The sequence below is a fragment of the Anolis carolinensis genome, chromosome 2 (assembly GCF_035594765.1).
Source record: "Anolis carolinensis isolate JA03-04 chromosome 2, rAnoCar3.1.pri, whole genome shotgun sequence".
Classification (NCBI taxonomy): Eukaryota; Metazoa; Chordata; class Lepidosauria; order Squamata; family Dactyloidae; genus Anolis; species Anolis carolinensis.
The window spans coordinates 283,936,754-283,954,107 of NC_085842.1; the positions used below are offsets into that span (position 1 = coordinate 283,936,754).

Sequence of the window (17,354 nt, forward strand, 5' to 3'; positions counted from 1 at the left end):
GCTTGGCAGGGAGGGAGGTGACTTTTCTCCAAACAACTGGAGTTTGCCTCTCCAAGCGCAGGGCACCCACGGGGAGGGGCGAGAAGCCAGTGCCTCAGATAATACGAAATGTCAGATAAACGGAAGTCAGATCAGCTGAACTCTACTGTATTTGGATATTTTTGTTATTTTTTACCTTCTCACCTTCCTTAGAAGCTAGCTTAGAGAGCTAGTTAGCTCCAAGAACCTTTTCTATCTACAATGGATTTCTTTTTTACCACAATAAATATTTTGAGTATTAGAGAGAATTTCTTTACTGTAAAAACCATTTGACTCAGAATGTAGTAGACTCTTCATTTATGGGGGTTGTGTATGCATCTTTCAAAAGTGCTTTAGTAAAAAGTTCTGCCTGACAGAGCTTGACTAGGTGGCCCTTGAACCCCTTCTGTCTCCAGAATTTTATTATTCCATCACCTGGATAGCCATCTAAATATGCACATAAGCCATCTTGTCACTGTGGTTCAAATAGCTTAGAATTATATTTAAACCATAGTAATTTCTAAATTTGCTTCTGTCTTGTAAATGTGCATGCACAAATTTCATTCAAATCTGTGTCCTCATTTAACTTTTTTTTTTTGAGAATGCATTTTCCCTTTTTTGGCAATGCAGAAGTTGCCATTCTTGTATAATTGCTGTGCGGAATGTTTACAGAGCAAAACAATCATCTGGCAAAGTCCAAAATGAATGCATTATGGATCTGCATATTAGCTTATCCTACCTGAACAAATGCACCTTAAAATATATGTTGCATATCATTTGGACAGTTATGTTTAGGATGTCTTATTCACTGTTCAGAGCCATTACCTTGTTGGATGACATTTATTTGGGAGAAGTGGCATTTAATTCATGAGAAAAATGATATATTTTCAAGCTGCATGATGGTGATAAAAATAATCCCAGCATTTCAAAAGTACATAAAATAATAATGTTGTTCTTATTATCTGCTTTGGTAAACTGTGGCCAAAAATACCATTAAGAGATATTTTAATTTCATAAGTAGTAAAACATTTCACAGCAGGGAACTGTCTCCATTGTCATTCTCATCCTTAAACTAGGAGTCTGCCATTCCCATATTTTTTCCTGCCCATGGATTAAGAATAATTTCTATAATACCCTTGTAGGAGCATTGATTGATCATTCATAAGAACAAAAATCAATTAATTGTTAACAGTCTCAAACAGGCAAACTTTTCACCAAAAATTTTTTCTTCTCCCCAAAATATTTTAAAATAATTTATTTAATAACTGTCAGGTAGGCTGCTATATTTTAGAGTGAAATGTTCAAATATGGATAAAAATAATTGTAAAAATGTGTTTTGAAGGTGGATTGTTGAAAAACTAGTGCTAGAAACAAAAGGAATGGATTGTTGAGGTCACAACAGTTTGCATGCTTGATGACCTTAATTATAATCTAGCTAGATTAGAGTCTCCTTCAATTCAATGGAACTTTTCCCCTAAGAAATAAATTTAATAATTTTAGCTGTTTTAATTGGCATATACTTTTTTACAAGTAAAAATAAAGCAACTATGTTTTAAAAGAGTGTCCATCCCATTTAGAGATATCCAGACTTTTTTGACAACGGCACACCTGATATCCAGTTTGAGGCAAATACTTTTGTGGATCATAGCTCCCAGATCCCAAAGACAGGATCCTGGAAGTTGTGGTTTCAAAAAACATTTTCTCAAGCTGTGCAGATAGCAGCATCAATCTTTTATAGAGGTTTTCCAGCAGATTGTCTTCCATCTTTGTTCTCTCCAGATTTCATGTGCTATTTTGCTATAACTAATTCTTTCTTCCATCTTTCAGGTTTTCCAAGGAAACTTTGATAATGACACTCACAGAAAGAATGTCATTGACCCTCCAATCTATGCAAGGCACATAAGGATCCTCCCTTGGTCATGGTATGGCAGGATCACTTTACGGTCAGAGCTCTTGGGCTGTACAGAAGAGGACTGACAAGGATCTTCACTTAACAGCACAATTCTCAATATTCCTAAAAAAGAAAAAAAGAAAAGAAAAATCTCCATAGAAGAAACTGTGCAAAACCTGTAGGAAGTTGAATGGGTTTTTCATGAAGAAGTGCTCACTTTCTGATAGGCCACTGTCTTTTGTAAGGAGGTCTAAGCCTGCCCTCAAAATGGTCCAAATCTGATTTTTTTAAAAAGTTATTTTAAATCTGTTCAAGTTATTACTCTGTTTTGCTGCACAATTTACCTTTCCAGTTTTCTTCTGAGTTTTTCATGCTATCTGAAATATGGTTCAGGATTTTTAAAAAAGAAAAGCAGCAGCATTTTTGCAAGAAAGATGAAAGTTGCATGACGTGAGTTCATTTGTGACTTGAGAAAGATCAAGTGGTTTGTTTTCTCCAAATCCACACTATCATCTTACTTGCAAAAAAATGATACTGCAGCTTTAGCAATAAGTTCTTTCTCGGGGATGGCTGCATTTGATTGTTTCCCTTGTGCCTATCAAGCATTGTCAAGATTAATGACACTTTTTGAACGAATTTGTGTAGTCTGCAGTCCTCCTGATATTACCACACTCTGTGGTCCACACACTCTTGAGTTTCATTTCCATTTTTTTTGCCTTTCACAAAACATGATGTGGACATCATCACTGTCTTTCTATTTTGCCACATTAACCGATGCTGTTTACTTTCAAAGAGCCAACCTGGATTTTATGGAACAAAATTTGCTTACCTGTTCATTACGAAGCTGATGGTTTTGTTGATGAATTCAGCTTGAAGTGTTCCATATAAAAGATGATAAAATGAAAGTCCATGGGCCATAATCCGGATTTTAATTATTGTAGCAGGACACTAGGTACATATATATGCTACAGCATCCATGTGATCCTCCATTTGTTTGCTTATTGAGATGGAGATGGAAAATAGCCTATTCAAGAAGCCTCCTGTGATTTAATGTTGTGAGGTCTAGGACTGCATTAGAAAACATACATGCTTTAAGGAAGGACCACATGTTCCCTAAACCATTTATGGATACAAGGGATGTGATACCGAAAGTTGGGTGGGCATATTTTATGCTGCCTAAAATTATTTTAAAGAATCAGATCTATAAATATTCTTAAAATGCCTGATTCTGAGAAGATAGTTCTATAGGAATCACAAATGGGAATATGTGAAATGACAGAGAGGGGGGTAAGAGTATAGAGTGAGCTATGGACCAGCCTGCAAAGAGTAGAAATAAGAAGAATGGGTTGCAAAAGAAAAAGGAAGAAGCAAACAATCTGCTACTGTATGCAGAATTCAGTTCCATGAGTACATCATTTCCAAATGAGCATGTTTCCAGCTCTTAGGTTTACAAAGATTCTGGCACCTCTACTGATTGGGACAAGATTTCTGTGCTCTCCCTAATTTCATTGTCTTGCAAGACAACCAAAGCACAGTTTGGATTGGTGGGTTGTTGAATTGAAAATATTTGTAAATAGGTTTCAGATGGGGCAAGAAGATAAACCATTTACAATACTGAAAAACAAAACAAGCAGCAAAACAGTCCACAGACCCTGTCTTGGGCATTCTGCTTTCTTATACTCCACAGTCCCCATACTGCTTGCATTCCATACTGGCAAAGTTTTCTATCATTTTGGAACAGATAGAATTACTGGTGATGGGGTGGCTTTTCAGCACCATTCCACATAACTATCATGTAATAACACCATGATTTAATTGTGTGAACCATTATCACAGAACAGCTATCACTGATGGAGCTTACATAGACATCAGAGCAAAAGTCTGCAGGGAAGCAAATATTCTCAAGTATTCAGATTATCACCTTATAACAACCTCTTCATCTGACAATCTGAATTAGCCATAATTCTTGTACATTGACCATATAACATTGACTGATCTCCCATTTGAAAATGCAAAGTAGGTTGAGGCTTAAGTTGAATGGGCCAAGGAAGCAATGTTTTTCAGCGTAGCCATGTAGACAGTCATCTCTATGAACAATTTTAATGTTTCCAGGGATGATAACATCTTTACCCAGCCTCAGTTTGAGATCCTCTTGCCATTCGAATTAGTGTACAGATACACTGGCAGAGCAATGTATAAATGACTCCCCATTTCTGATTCTGTGCAGCCAAAACTGTGTCAAGTGCATGTAAAAACATTGCTAGGGGTTAACACAGGAATAGGAATTCTCACACTCCTGTCATGTTGTTGGACACTTCCATTAGCTCTAGCAAATGGCTCAAAATGCAGGGAAGTTCAACAATTTCTGGAAAAATACCATTGCCAATCCCTGACTTAACTATTGGCATCATAGCAAGAATTTCTCCAACGTAATGTTCTTGCTGGAACAGAAGTTACTAGTAGATGGTAATTGCCTCTAATAATTCAAAGCACATTCATTTTAACAGTGTTAGTACTCTAACCATTCCTTTTATAATTCATAGATGTGTTCTCATAACTAAAAACTTCCATCATCATCATTTTCTTTCATTCATTGCATGTTATAGTAGATGGGAGTGGAGTTGTGTCTCATTAACTACATATAGTAAGCGTTATTAAAGCATTGTTTTATTACTCAAAGAAAACAAGATGGAGATACAAGCATGGACTCTATGATCTTAGTGAACAATGTGTCATCCAGTAATTGTAAAGAGAAGCCTGAATTTCTTTCTTTTTAAAAAGTAAGTCACTAACCTTATATAGTCTGTTCTCTCTGTAAAAACACTGTCATCTGAGTTCCTTGAAATGCTTTGAGATATAGACCTTTCATGATCAAGGGAAGTTCTCTTGAAAGCATCTCTCAAAAATGGTCAAGTAAAATAATGAGATCTGTCTGCATAATGAGCACCTAATTCTCAAGGTATATGTGTTTGCTTGTTTATTTTCTAAGGCTTAGACAAAGATATTCCAAGATCTCAGTCTGAGAATCTAATCAAAGTGAAACAAGTATGTGCAAGGAACGTTCTGTGGAAACACTGTTGAATTTATGATTTTGTTTTGTTTTTTTCATTGAATTTGTGCTGCATTTCAAAATCCTCTAGACTGTTACTGTCTTGTCTGTAACTGTGTTGACATTTCTTAACAATGTTATCTATGGAGTGGTCTTCAATTGTAGTGAATAATTTTAAAGAGAAAGTCAATCATAATTGCATTTTAAGGTGCAAATGGCTGATGGAATCAGGTTGGTAACTGAAATAACATTCAACTTTATATTGCCCATATTCTTAGGTTCTCTATGAAGAGGCTGCAATTCACATCCCATTTACACGACAGCAACTCTGTATAGTTATATAGTCCTACTCTAGAGTGAATAAATGGATGGCTGCTACTTTTTTCATTTTAAGTGGATATATGCTAAAAAGACTTCACTCTTTTACCCTAGTTCATAGGACCAAATATCTGCACTCATAGACATTTAGTGTTACAGTATGTAACCAACAAAGTCATTTGAGACTTGGAAACCCAATCTACAGATGATCACCCAAAATATTGTCGACAGTGTCAGATTTTCAGTGCTGAGTGGAGAGTAGATGCTGTTAGTGACAGCTATCTGTTCAGTACTGTCATCACAGATCAGGGAGGGAATCTGCATACAAAACATCCCCTGTGCATAGGTGGGTCATAATCCAGAAAGCATCATCTGAGATGAACCAGAATAATTTCCCCCAAGATCTTACTTTGTTTGCAGAAGGTCAAGATGACATAAATGTCTTGGGGACTATGAACCTCCCCCTAATAGATATTCTGCAAATAGAACACTAAGTAATTCATATTTTGGCTCCTGGATGACTTCTGCTACTGCTAACACCACTTCAGCAAAAGGAGCGCGACTGAATAGAGCACTTTTGAGCTGATAGCCAGTATATTCTTCTGAAATGTTCCATATTTGTTAGTACTTTTTTCCTTTTTAGAAGAAATATATTTAAACAAAACCTTGAATGTGCATTTAACACAAATGTGTTATAGTTTATAGAACATTAAGATAGCATTGTGTTGGGAAAATAGTCATTTGCATTTATTATTCTTTTATTTAAAATGGTTGTATTTCCCCCCCTTTCAATAGTTCATTTGTCAGCCTTTACCAATTTGTTCATATGAGCCTGAATTTTAAAATGACTCCTTTAGACTTTCTACCACACTTGGCTCCAATTACATCATTTAAATATTAAGAAATGTCTCTGACATTTGTTTAGTAACTACAGTAGAGTCTCACTTATCCAACACTCGCTTATCCAACGTTCTGGATTATCCAACGCATTTTTGTAGTCAATGTTTTCAATACATTGTGATATTTTGGTGCTAAATTCGTAAATACAGTAATTACTACATAGCATTATTGCGTATTGAACTACATTTTCTGTCAAATTTGTTGTGTAACATGATGTTTTGGTGCTTAATTTGTAAAATCATAACCTAATTTGATGTGTAATAGGCTTTTCCTTAATCCCTCCTTATTATCCAACATATTTGCTTATCCAACGTTCTGCCGGCCCGTTTATGTTGGATAAGTGAGACTCTACTGTATGACCACAATTCAGTGGGAAGTTCTTTTCTGCACACTTTGTTGAAATAAATGGGACTGGTAACTCAACAAGACCAACCTGTCATTTCATTTCAAGTCAAGTTAGATGGGAAATGAATTGTGTGATTGCAATTAAGGTATTTTTGTATTTAAATTATAACTCTGGGGAAAGCTGGGTAACTTCTAGATTTTAGGGAGGCAAAATTATTTTTCTCTCTTTCTTCCTGTTATGATCATTTTTTATGACGTGAAATGGAGGCTTGTGAAAATCAGTGGCAGTGAAAGAAAGAAAAATAATCTGAATTGACCCTTTTCCCCACAGTTCAGTGGTTGTAATTAGCATTAAAAATGCATACACACTTATTGCTTTTGCACAATTAAGGGCATGATTTTTTTAACCCCCAGAGAGGTTTACAAAGAACTGTTGATTGTGTCCTTTGGAGATTACCTAAATTGACTCTTAGTGCTACACAAAACGTTTCTTTGATTCCCCTTGTCTTTGTGTAAAATATGTTCATGCTACAGGATTAATTTTCTATTAAGAGAGAGTATACACATGCATAGTCATTATCAGGCAATGGCTGGAGTGTACGGTGCAGCCATCATTGATCAAACACCTCAAATTGAAACTTTAAGATTGACCACCTCAAACATAATACTTTACAATGCAGGAAGTTCCACACATTCTACTGTGAGTCATTGAGTGTTTGGGTAGTTCAGCCACTGTGTGGTATATATGTGTGTGTTTAGGTCAGTCCTAAGTCTACATATTACATCTTATCGAAATGGAACTACATTATACAGATGTACATATATTAGATGTGGTTGTGACCTACAAACTGTTTAAGTGGAGATGCTTGCACTTCAGTGGGACTTTGTCTATTCTGCAGCCAGTATTCTAAGCTAAGTTGTTGGAGACTCATGGTTGTAAGTTTTAGTTCTCAAATACAAATAACTATAACAGAGATGCTCCTTGCCTATTATAGCAGTGGTTCTCAACATGGGGTCCCCAGATGCTTTTTGCCTACAACTCCCAGAAACCCAGCCAATTTCTGGGAGTTGAAGACCAAAACATCTGTGGACCCAGAGGTTGAGAACCACTGTATTATAGTATGAATATTGGAGAAATCAGGAGCAAACCATGGGGTTACTTTTCTCCTCAGAAGTTTGTGAAGTGTTTCCACGTGTCTCTTAAAAATGAGTTTGATCTCCCTACATCATCTACACACATCTTTTTCATATTTTGTAAGGACATGTGTGTAACTAATTTTTTTCAGACGTTCAGTGAATTGTGGAGGAACAGGATCAGACTTCTTGCTATGCTATAACTTCCATGCATTTATTCAAAGATTTGAACGCAACAGAGAGTCTGTGAAATGGGGGAACCAGCCATTTTCAAGGTTCCCAATTACACTGAAGGAACCAACATAAATAAGAACTTTGAATAAATATGTTCAATAATGAGGTGAGGATAGCAATTGCAATCCTAATTCTCTTCCTCTATGTTTTCACTACATATCTGAAAGGGCCACAGAGAATAGTCTATGTGTTGAACATGCAAGAGTGTGCAAGCAAGACTCTCCTTAGCACCACACAACTCACAGTGAGTAAATGCTAGCCAGGATCATATATGAACTTGCCCAAGGGCAATGAAAAAAAACTACAGTATGCTTCATTAGGACAATTCCATGGAAGCTGAGATTTACTTATTTGCATTTAGATTCTGCATGTTGATTTCTTTAGAGCCACAGCCTTCAAGCCAGCTATTCCTGAATCATCTATTGGTTTAAAATGAAGTGGCTTGGAGGATTTTTCTTTTAAATTTTGGATGGAAATATTATGAAATTGCCCTTAACTTCTGTATTCACACTAATGGTGAAAGAATTGAAGGGAGAGGGAGATACACTTATGTTTACCCAAGAATTTTTAGTTATTTTGAGGCAAATTTCACCTTTCTATAGCTCCCTGATTTGCTACTTTTATAGCCTGGAAAGTAAAACAATGCACAAGGCTTATCTAGGATAATCTATTAAGGGCTTCTCACAAAAACAAAAACACACCCCAGTTCTGGTTTTTAGGTTGACTTTCTCTTTTGGAATGAACGCATACAAATTCATGTGAGTTTTGAAGACTAAGGATACTGATGAGTGTATCTGTGCTATACCACAAACTATGAAATATAATATTCAATGCTGGCTTCAGATGTGTCAGTAAGTACAGAAATATCTCAGACACAATGACCTTTGCAACCTTGGCAACCTGTGTAAAGTTCCAATGTTTTTGTATATATTTAAATTATGTAGAATGATGTTAAAACAGTATGACCTCGTCTAGTCTTCAAACTTAACAATAAAACTTTTGAAAAATCAAAAAGTTCTGTGAATGTTTTGAATTATATCCTAAACTCATGACAGAAAAGCCAACAATAGAACATAGTGGTGACAGCTAAAAGATACTTGAGGCAGAGATGTTGACACAAGAAAAGAAAGGAGAGGAGAAACAGTGAAATCTATTGCCATGAGTAACATTGGCCTGTCATATACCCATTTTACACAACTGTGCTCCAGTGGTCCTTCATGTCAGCATTTCAAACCATCATTTAAGTTTCTGTTGCTTTTTTCAGTACCAGTGGATCTGCTATAGCATTCACCAGACAAGTGAAGCAAAACAGTCCAGTTCTGTCATATAGTGTTGACATAACATTGCAACAGAACTAGGAGGGATCCAGATAAGGATGGAGGAGCAATGTATTTGATACACTTCTTAATGAGAACCTACCTAATCAATGCTTCTTGAACCAATACATGAACAAAAATGTAGTTAGTTTTTGATGAAGTTTTCTGATCAATGGTTGCATTAAAATGGTGAAATCTCACACCAAATGCACTTTCTGTTGAGAATACACACACAAGATTAAAAATTATTGCAGTACTGCATATTGGAGGCAAAACTGCGTGCAGATATGCATATGTTAAAAGGCATCTGCAATACAAACATTTCCATGTAAACATTAAAAACCTGTCAAACTGAGATGAAATGGAATGAAACAATCCAAATATTTGGAAAATAAGAAATGAAGACCAGTCAAAACTGACAATGTGCCCCTTTGTCTGCCTTGTGTGGCACTTCTTCTTTTTTTTTTTTTTGCTACTTGTGTATGTTGCACTGTGTAATACAACATACATTCATATCAGGCCAGCAATTCATGTTGTTTTTTCTGTGATAGAATATAGCACAGCATTCAGGCTGTACCAGTAATGGCATGAACTTATTAGTCTTTTCCATTCAGGGATGTTGGAGCCCCCAGATGGCATTGTGGACTAAGTGACTTGAAGGTTGGGTTGCTGACCTGAAAGCTGCCAGGTTCGAATCCCACCTGGGGAGAGTGTGGATGAGCTCCCTCTATCAGCTCCAGCTCCATGCGGGGACACGAGAGAAGCCTCCCACAAGGATGGTAAAAACATCAAAACATCCGGGCGTCCCCTGGGCAACGTCCTTGCAGACAGCCAATTCTCTCACTCCAGAAGCAACTCCGGTTGTTCCTGACACGAAAAAAAAAAATCAGGGATGTTAGTGAACTTATCCCAAGCCAGGCTCAGAAGCCCTTAAAGCCTAGCTCAAATGAGGTGAGCTTTTGTAATTCTTCCCCAGTTTCCATTAAAATCCAAATCTTCTTGTGTGTAGAGAAAGGATGCCATTTTGTACAGCAAGTGGCTCATCTACAACACTCATCATTTCCTACCCATCATGGGTTCAAATTATCAGTTGGAGCAGGAGGGGAGCAACCTATTGCCTCCCAAGTGTTGGAATAAGATATTGAGATGATTTTGATAACTTACTCTAGCAGTGAAATGCAATTTTTGAAGCAGTGCATACTAGAGGCAGAGAGATGAAAGAGAAACCCATTTCCAGCAGCAAATAAAGCTCAGCATCTATCTTTCCTGACAAATCTCAATAGAGACAACTTGATCCATATCATGGGCTGTTACCCATGACAATTTCTCCCTACTTTTACTAATTACTTTAGGGTTTCACTCCCTCAAAAACCTTCCTAACCAGTCCTTTCTTCAAAACATTCTTGGCATACAATTTCCAGTCATTAAGAGGATAACAGTTCCCATTATCAATACCTTTTCCACGATCATAAGAATCAAATTTCTAAGGATTCAATCAGCACTATCAAATGAATGTAAATTTGACATAACTTTAACTGCCTTGGTTCAATGTTATGAAATCTTGGGATCTGCAGTTTGGTGAAATACCAGAACCATTTTGCAGAGAAGGCCAAAGACCTTGTAAAACTATAACTCTCATGGTTCTATAGCATTGAGCCATGACAGTTAAAATGGAGTGAAAGTGCATTCATTTTGCAGTGTTGATGCACACTCAGTTCAATGGAATCAATGGAATTTACAATGTTTTTGCCCTTCTATAACACATAGTGCTGGTACCTCAACAAATTACAATACCTATGATCCCACAGCATTGAGCCATGGCAGTTAAAGTGGTATCAAATCGCATACTATAGTGTAGCTCAGGCATGAGCAAATTTCAACTCCCAAAAATCCCAGCCAGCTTACTGGCTGTTAGGGATAGTGAGAGTTGAAGTCCAAAACACATGAAGGGCTGAAGTTTGCCCATCTGGTGTAAATGAACCCAGAAAATGCACCCAGAGCTAATTCAAGGAAAGCATGGGAGAGCCCATTTGTTTCTTTTCTTTATATGCCTTTGTAGTTGATACATCCAGCTTCCTTTATGTAACAGTAAATGGATCTGTGGCAAATATTTGTGTGCATCTGTTGTTTCAAATACAAGTATATCAAAATAACTTACTGACCTCATAAATTTACTGAAGCTATAGAAAAATATATGGTGACACACAGGTATAAAGATGTTATAAAAAGTAGCTGCTGTTAATATAAAAGGAGGCAGGAGCAACCTAAAGTTTAAGCGGAGCCAGGAGGTTTGCCATTTCTTTTTCAATTCTGAAAGCCGATACATCATAGTTATCAGAGGTTGCATGTCAGGTCAGTGGCTGTATTCCTTTATCTTCACATGACTGGATAAAGAAAATCAGCATCTACAAGTATGTGTGAAAAGGAAAGAAAGGTCATGAAATATTTTTATAACAAAGGCAGGAAAAATAACTCAAAATCTTTGAAGCACATTGATGCATGCTGCGTAGGTGATTCAGACAAACTCAGTTTTCAGTCATTTGACCTTCTCTGCCTGCCTCTGACCATCTCCTTAATTTCTTGAAGCAAACTTCATCTTCCTTTCAAAGCCATGTATGTTGAACCTATGGCCTTCCAGAGATTTGACTCAACTCCCATCACAGCATTTGCTACAAGTGAAGACATTTTTATTTAGGCAGGAATTTGAATTGTACACTTTAGTTATAGAATTGGGGTGTGTGTGTGCGTGTGCAATTGGTGATTTAATATTTTAATCCTTTGTACTATTTAATTATGTTTTTACATTATATTTTCAGACCCTATAATCCATGCTTGTCACAAGGCAGTATATTTAAGAAGTTTTTATATTCCTGTGAACAGTTAACATTTAAAAATACATTATAAATCTTTAAGGACTAAGATCTATTTAATGAAATACATCTGATGATATGATTCAAGGACACAAAATCATACACTACATAAAATTGGTCAAACCTATATTATGGGGATAGTCCCAAGGGATCAGTTATTGAATGGTGAATGACTTCTGGTGTTAAATTGCAATTATTCACTGTGTTTGCTCCAACTGGGACTACCACGAGGATTCAAAGCTTTGACTTTTGAGGTGCTGACAGACCCCTGACTGGGGTTTTGTTTTTGTTTTTTTGCTAAAACAACCATGCCATGCTAGATCTCTATATTTTGTATTTCTATTTTGTATACTTGTATAAATTAGCATTTGTGTTTCACACAATATTTATTTAATTTATATGAGAAATTTATAACGCACAGGAGGCAAAACCTTTTGACCCACCCTCGTGTATATAGGGGCTGTGCAAAATTTTTGTTAGTTATTGTAAGTCATCAAAATTGTTGGAGCCCCCGGTAGCATAGTGGATTAAAGCCTTGTGACTTGAAGGTTGGGTTGCTGACCTGAAGGCTGCCAGGTTCGAATCCCACCCAGGGAGAGTGCAGATGAGCTCCCTCTATCAGCTCCAGCTCCATGCGGGGACATGAGAGAAGCCTCCCACAAGGATGGTAAAAACATCAAAAACATCCGGGCGTCCCCTGGGCAACGTCCTTGCAGACGGCCAATTCTCTCACACCAGAAGCAACTCAGGTTGCTCCTGACATGAAAAAAAATTCAAATTCATTAAATTTGTACTTACGATGTAATATTCGACACATAGGTGTGGCCTGCGCCAAAAACTTAAGAATTGAAACTTACCCAATACCTTTTCATTTGAATTTTGTTAAAACGGAAGCCTCCCAAAGTTAATTTCATTTATAGTGGAGGGAAGCAAAGCAAAGCCAAAATGGCTGCAATTCCTCTTCAAATTAATGGCTACTCACCATTAGTAGAGGGAAGCAACAGGGAGAAAGCAAAGTTCGCTGGAAAAGATACTGAGAAAGCACAGAATTTCGGGAAATGTAGTTTGGGAAGTTGAGGAGCCCTGTGCCAGAGAATTCAAAAGGCCCTGCCCCAAACTAGATTTCCCAGAATTTTGCTCAGCATCAAGCCCCAATCAGGATAGGGAAGATATTTGTCCCTCTGTAACAGCAGCCAGCTAGATTTCCAATAAATTGCTGTCTGCAAAGAGGAGGACTGACTGATACTTCTAGTAAGTAAATCTCTGTGCTGGACTGGGAAGAAATCCCTAAATGGCATTTTTTTTGGTTAATATGAGAGACATTCAATGAGATAGCTGTTGTGGCTTTTTCTTTTAAAAAAAGTTTTTTGTAAAAACTTTTTAAAATTCCCTAAAATCATTATGTATGAATATTTCTGAAATTTGGAGGGGGGCAATGATCTTGTGTAATTGTAGAGAAAATTCAAGGGGATCGCTCTTGTAGTTTTTATTTAAAAATATTGCTCATAAAAACTTCAAAATCTGTGGATAGCTGAAATGTTCTGAAACTTGATGGCCTAACAGTGGTAAATGTGTTTTACCATGGTAGAAAGTTTCATCCCAATAGCTGTAAAAATTAGGGAGAAATGGGCCCCTAAAATGTCCTCACTTGCACAATTACTCTAACAAAAAAGTAACAAAGTTTAGTTACTCTCATTATGGTAATGAAATTTTAACTAACTATACTTTAGAAACACTTTAGAAACAAAACTCTAGCACCCTTAATTTTGTAATGAGTTTTGAAATATATATGTGTGTGTATGTGTTTGTGTGTGTGTGTGTGTATATATATATATATATATATATATATATATATAGAGAGAGAGAGAGAGAGAGAGAGAGAGAGAGAGAGAGAGAGTGTGTTTGCGCATGGGCAAACTTTTGGACACAGGGGCTGCATTGCATTTTAAGATTTGAATGGGCCAGCCCAGAGGTAGATGAATGGAGAGTGTTTTTGTGAACTAATTGAAATTAAAAACATGAACAAATTCCTATGCACACTGCACATATCTCATTGATAGTGCAAAAAAGGAAAGCAAGAACAATACAGTATTTAAAATTAAGAACAATTTAGCCAACATAAACTTAACAGTATTTCAGTGAAAGACTCTAGAGGCCATCCAGTCCAACCCCCTTATGCCATGCAGGAAAATTGCAATAAAAGCACCCCCAACAGATGGCCATCCAGCCTTTGTAATAATAATAATAATAATAATAATAATAATAATAATAATAATAATAATAGGAGCAACCCCAGGGAACATCCAGTCCATCCCCTTACACCATGCAGGAAAAGCACAAAGCACCCCTGGCAGATTGCAATCTAGCCTTTGTAGTAATTGTAGTAGTAGGAGTAGGAGGAATAAAAATAGTAATAGGAGCAAGCCCAGGGTCCATCCAGTTAAATTCCCTTCTGCCATTCAAGAAAAGCACAAAGTACTCTCAGAGCAGTGGGAGGGAAATGGGATTTTTAGAAGCAAAGAAGGTGAGGGGAGGGGGAAGGGTCTGGGTGGCAAAGAAAAGAGTGTGGGCAAGAGACGTGAAGGAGAAAGGGTCTGTGCCCCAGGAGGTCGCTTCAGCTGCTGCTGTTTTGGCAGCTCCAAACTTTAATTTCCCTGCATTTCTCAGGAGGAGGAGGAGGAGGAGGAGGAGAGAGAGAGAGAGAGAGAGAGAGAGAGAGAGAGACAGGAGAGAGGAGAGAGGAGGAGATGGGAAACAGCATGGCACCTTGGAGTGCCTGACTATCATGAGCTCCACAGAGCACAGTTTGAGAACCCCTGATCTAGATAAACATTTAGAGAGCATGCTTATCAAGTTTGCAGATGACACCAAATTAAGAGGGATAGCTAATACTCCAGAGGACAGGATCAGAATTCAGAATGATTAGAGAACTGGGCCAAAATTAACAAAATGTATATCAACAAGGACAAATGTAAGATACTACACTTAGGCAGAAAAAATGAAATGCAAAGATACAGAATGGGTGGTGCCCGTCTTGACAACAGCCCATGTGAGAAAGATCTTGGAGTCTTCAACAAGCTGAACATGAGCCAACAGTGTGATGCAGCAGCTAAAAAAGCCAATTGATTTTGGTCTGCATCAGAAGGAGTATAGTGTCTAAATCAAGGAAAGTCATGGTGCCCTTCTCTTCTTCTTTGGTCAGACCTCAATTCTGGGATATTGACAAGCTGAAAGGTGTCCAAAAGAGGGCAACTTAAATGATCAAAGGTTGGAGACCATGCCATATGAGGAGTATCTTAAAGAGCTGGGTATGTTTAATCTTCAGAAGAGAAGGTTGTGATGAGACATGATAGCTGTGTATAAATATGTAAAATAATGTTATAAGGAAGAAGGAACAGGTTTATTTTCTGCTGCCCTGGAAACTAGGACTTGGAGCAATAGATTCAAATTACAGGAGAGGAGATTCCACCTGAACATTAGGAAGAACTTCCCGATTGTAAAAGCTGTTCAGCAGTGGAACTCTCTGCCAACTCTGTTATTATATTATTCTATGCATGTCACCATTCTGGAATCATATCTGGTGGAGTGATATTGAAATCATATGTTATAGAGTTCATAGTAATGTCTTCTTGATACCCATTCACAATTTCCACAGCACCAAATCCATTCATGGACTACCATCATAGATGGTCCTAATGGTCCTAGTGATATTCTGGGAAGATGAAAGAAAATTACATAGATTAGCACGCACATTCTGTTAATACTTTCTATACAATCCGAAATCTACTTCCTAAGAACACACAGACTAGAACAGGCTTCACAGTGTGTTTCATCTGTTATCCCAATATTTTGTTGAAATTTGCTTTCTGGAGGATTTACTGACGTACTTGCATATTTCAGTTATTTTCCATATTTATCTTATGGAATTTAGAGCAACATACATAGAATTCTCAGATAGATTCTCAGATTTTTTCCCAAACCCTTGGGTTACTTAAATCTTCATAATATGCACATGACAGGAGCCAAATCCTGTTGTAGGACTTTGAACTAAAAACCCCAGTGGTTCAACACCAAGCTATTGCTGCAAGTCTGTTGGGTTTTGATTACTGAGGCTACTATGTTCATATTTTATTACTTTTACTCAGTGCCTTCATAATATCAGTAGAACACCAGCAGACTCCAAGAAAAACAGAAATCTCAGTAAGCATAGAAGGCAGGACAAATGTGACATTTAAAGTACATGCCAAGATACCTTTTCTTCTTTTCCTTAGAATTCCTACTTGATTGTAACATAGCCTGCTTATGCAAAATGTCACACAGCTGATTTTCTCAGCAATATCCGTAAATCCCTTGCCATTTCTTTTCCATTTCTATTCAACAATGGAAAGGACTGTTTTGCCATGGGAAATATGCCATCTTCTCACAGATGGCTTTTCATTGGAAACACACTTAACTGCTGAAGATCACATTTTCCAAATGGTTAAGGGAACCTGAAAACAGACTGAAAACCAAACAGCAGTGAGAAGAAAGTTTTATGTGGACTGTGGGAAGTTTGTTAAGCATTACTTCAGCCTCTGACCTGACCAAAAACCATGCATATATTACACCTGTAAAGACAAGGTGGTCAACATAGACCATGAAGAAAATAAAACCCCATAATATTCCCTATACCAACATGGCTTCAGGTATTTTGAAACACTGAACAGTCATCTCCCTGCCGATTTCTCACCACAAGCATTTAAGTAGCACCCAAAAATGCATTTATTCAACTTGATACAGAACATAAAATTTTAATAGACCCACAATTATAACACAAGCATACACTTTAAATCAACATTCTACTTCACGCTGGGGAATTTAGGGCAACTATTTTAGATCAGATTCTTTTTGAGAAAGCGACTGGTGAAGATCTATGGTGCTTGGCAAAAAATACTGTATTCATGCATGTCTTGTTTGATGAGGAGTTGCAGAGCGCTCAGTAATAAATGCATATACAGTGGGAAACGCTCATTAAAATCAGTGCATCAATACCTGTAATATATAATCCTGCCATCCATCTTCAAAATTACGGATCATATTCGACTATCTTGGCACACTGAGTGAAATGTCTTGCTTTCTTTTATGTATGACTCTTACTGTGTCAAAAGAAAAGAAACATGCAGGTATAACTGGACTTTTGTCTGCATATATCACTAACAAGATGGCAGCCACATAAGATGCTACAATACTGGGTTGCTTTCACTGTAAACGGCTAATGTCAGCATCTCTCTGGAAGTCTC

The 17,354-nt window shown here is 37.2% G+C and overlaps 1 protein-coding gene across 1 annotated transcript in view; it reads left to right on the forward strand.

The window, feature by feature from the left end:
* The window catches only part of edil3 (EGF like repeats and discoidin domains 3), a 366,806-nt gene extending 357,903 nt beyond the window's left edge, over positions 1–8,903 (forward strand). The window contains exon 11 of the mRNA XM_008103010.3: positions 1,846–8,903. Coding sequence (XP_008101217.1) covers positions 1,846–1,995 — 150 coding nt within the window. The 3' untranslated portion in view covers positions 1,996–8,903. The remainder of the gene's footprint in view (positions 1–1,845) is intronic.
* The last annotated feature ends 8,451 nt before the right edge of the window (positions 8,904–17,354 follow it).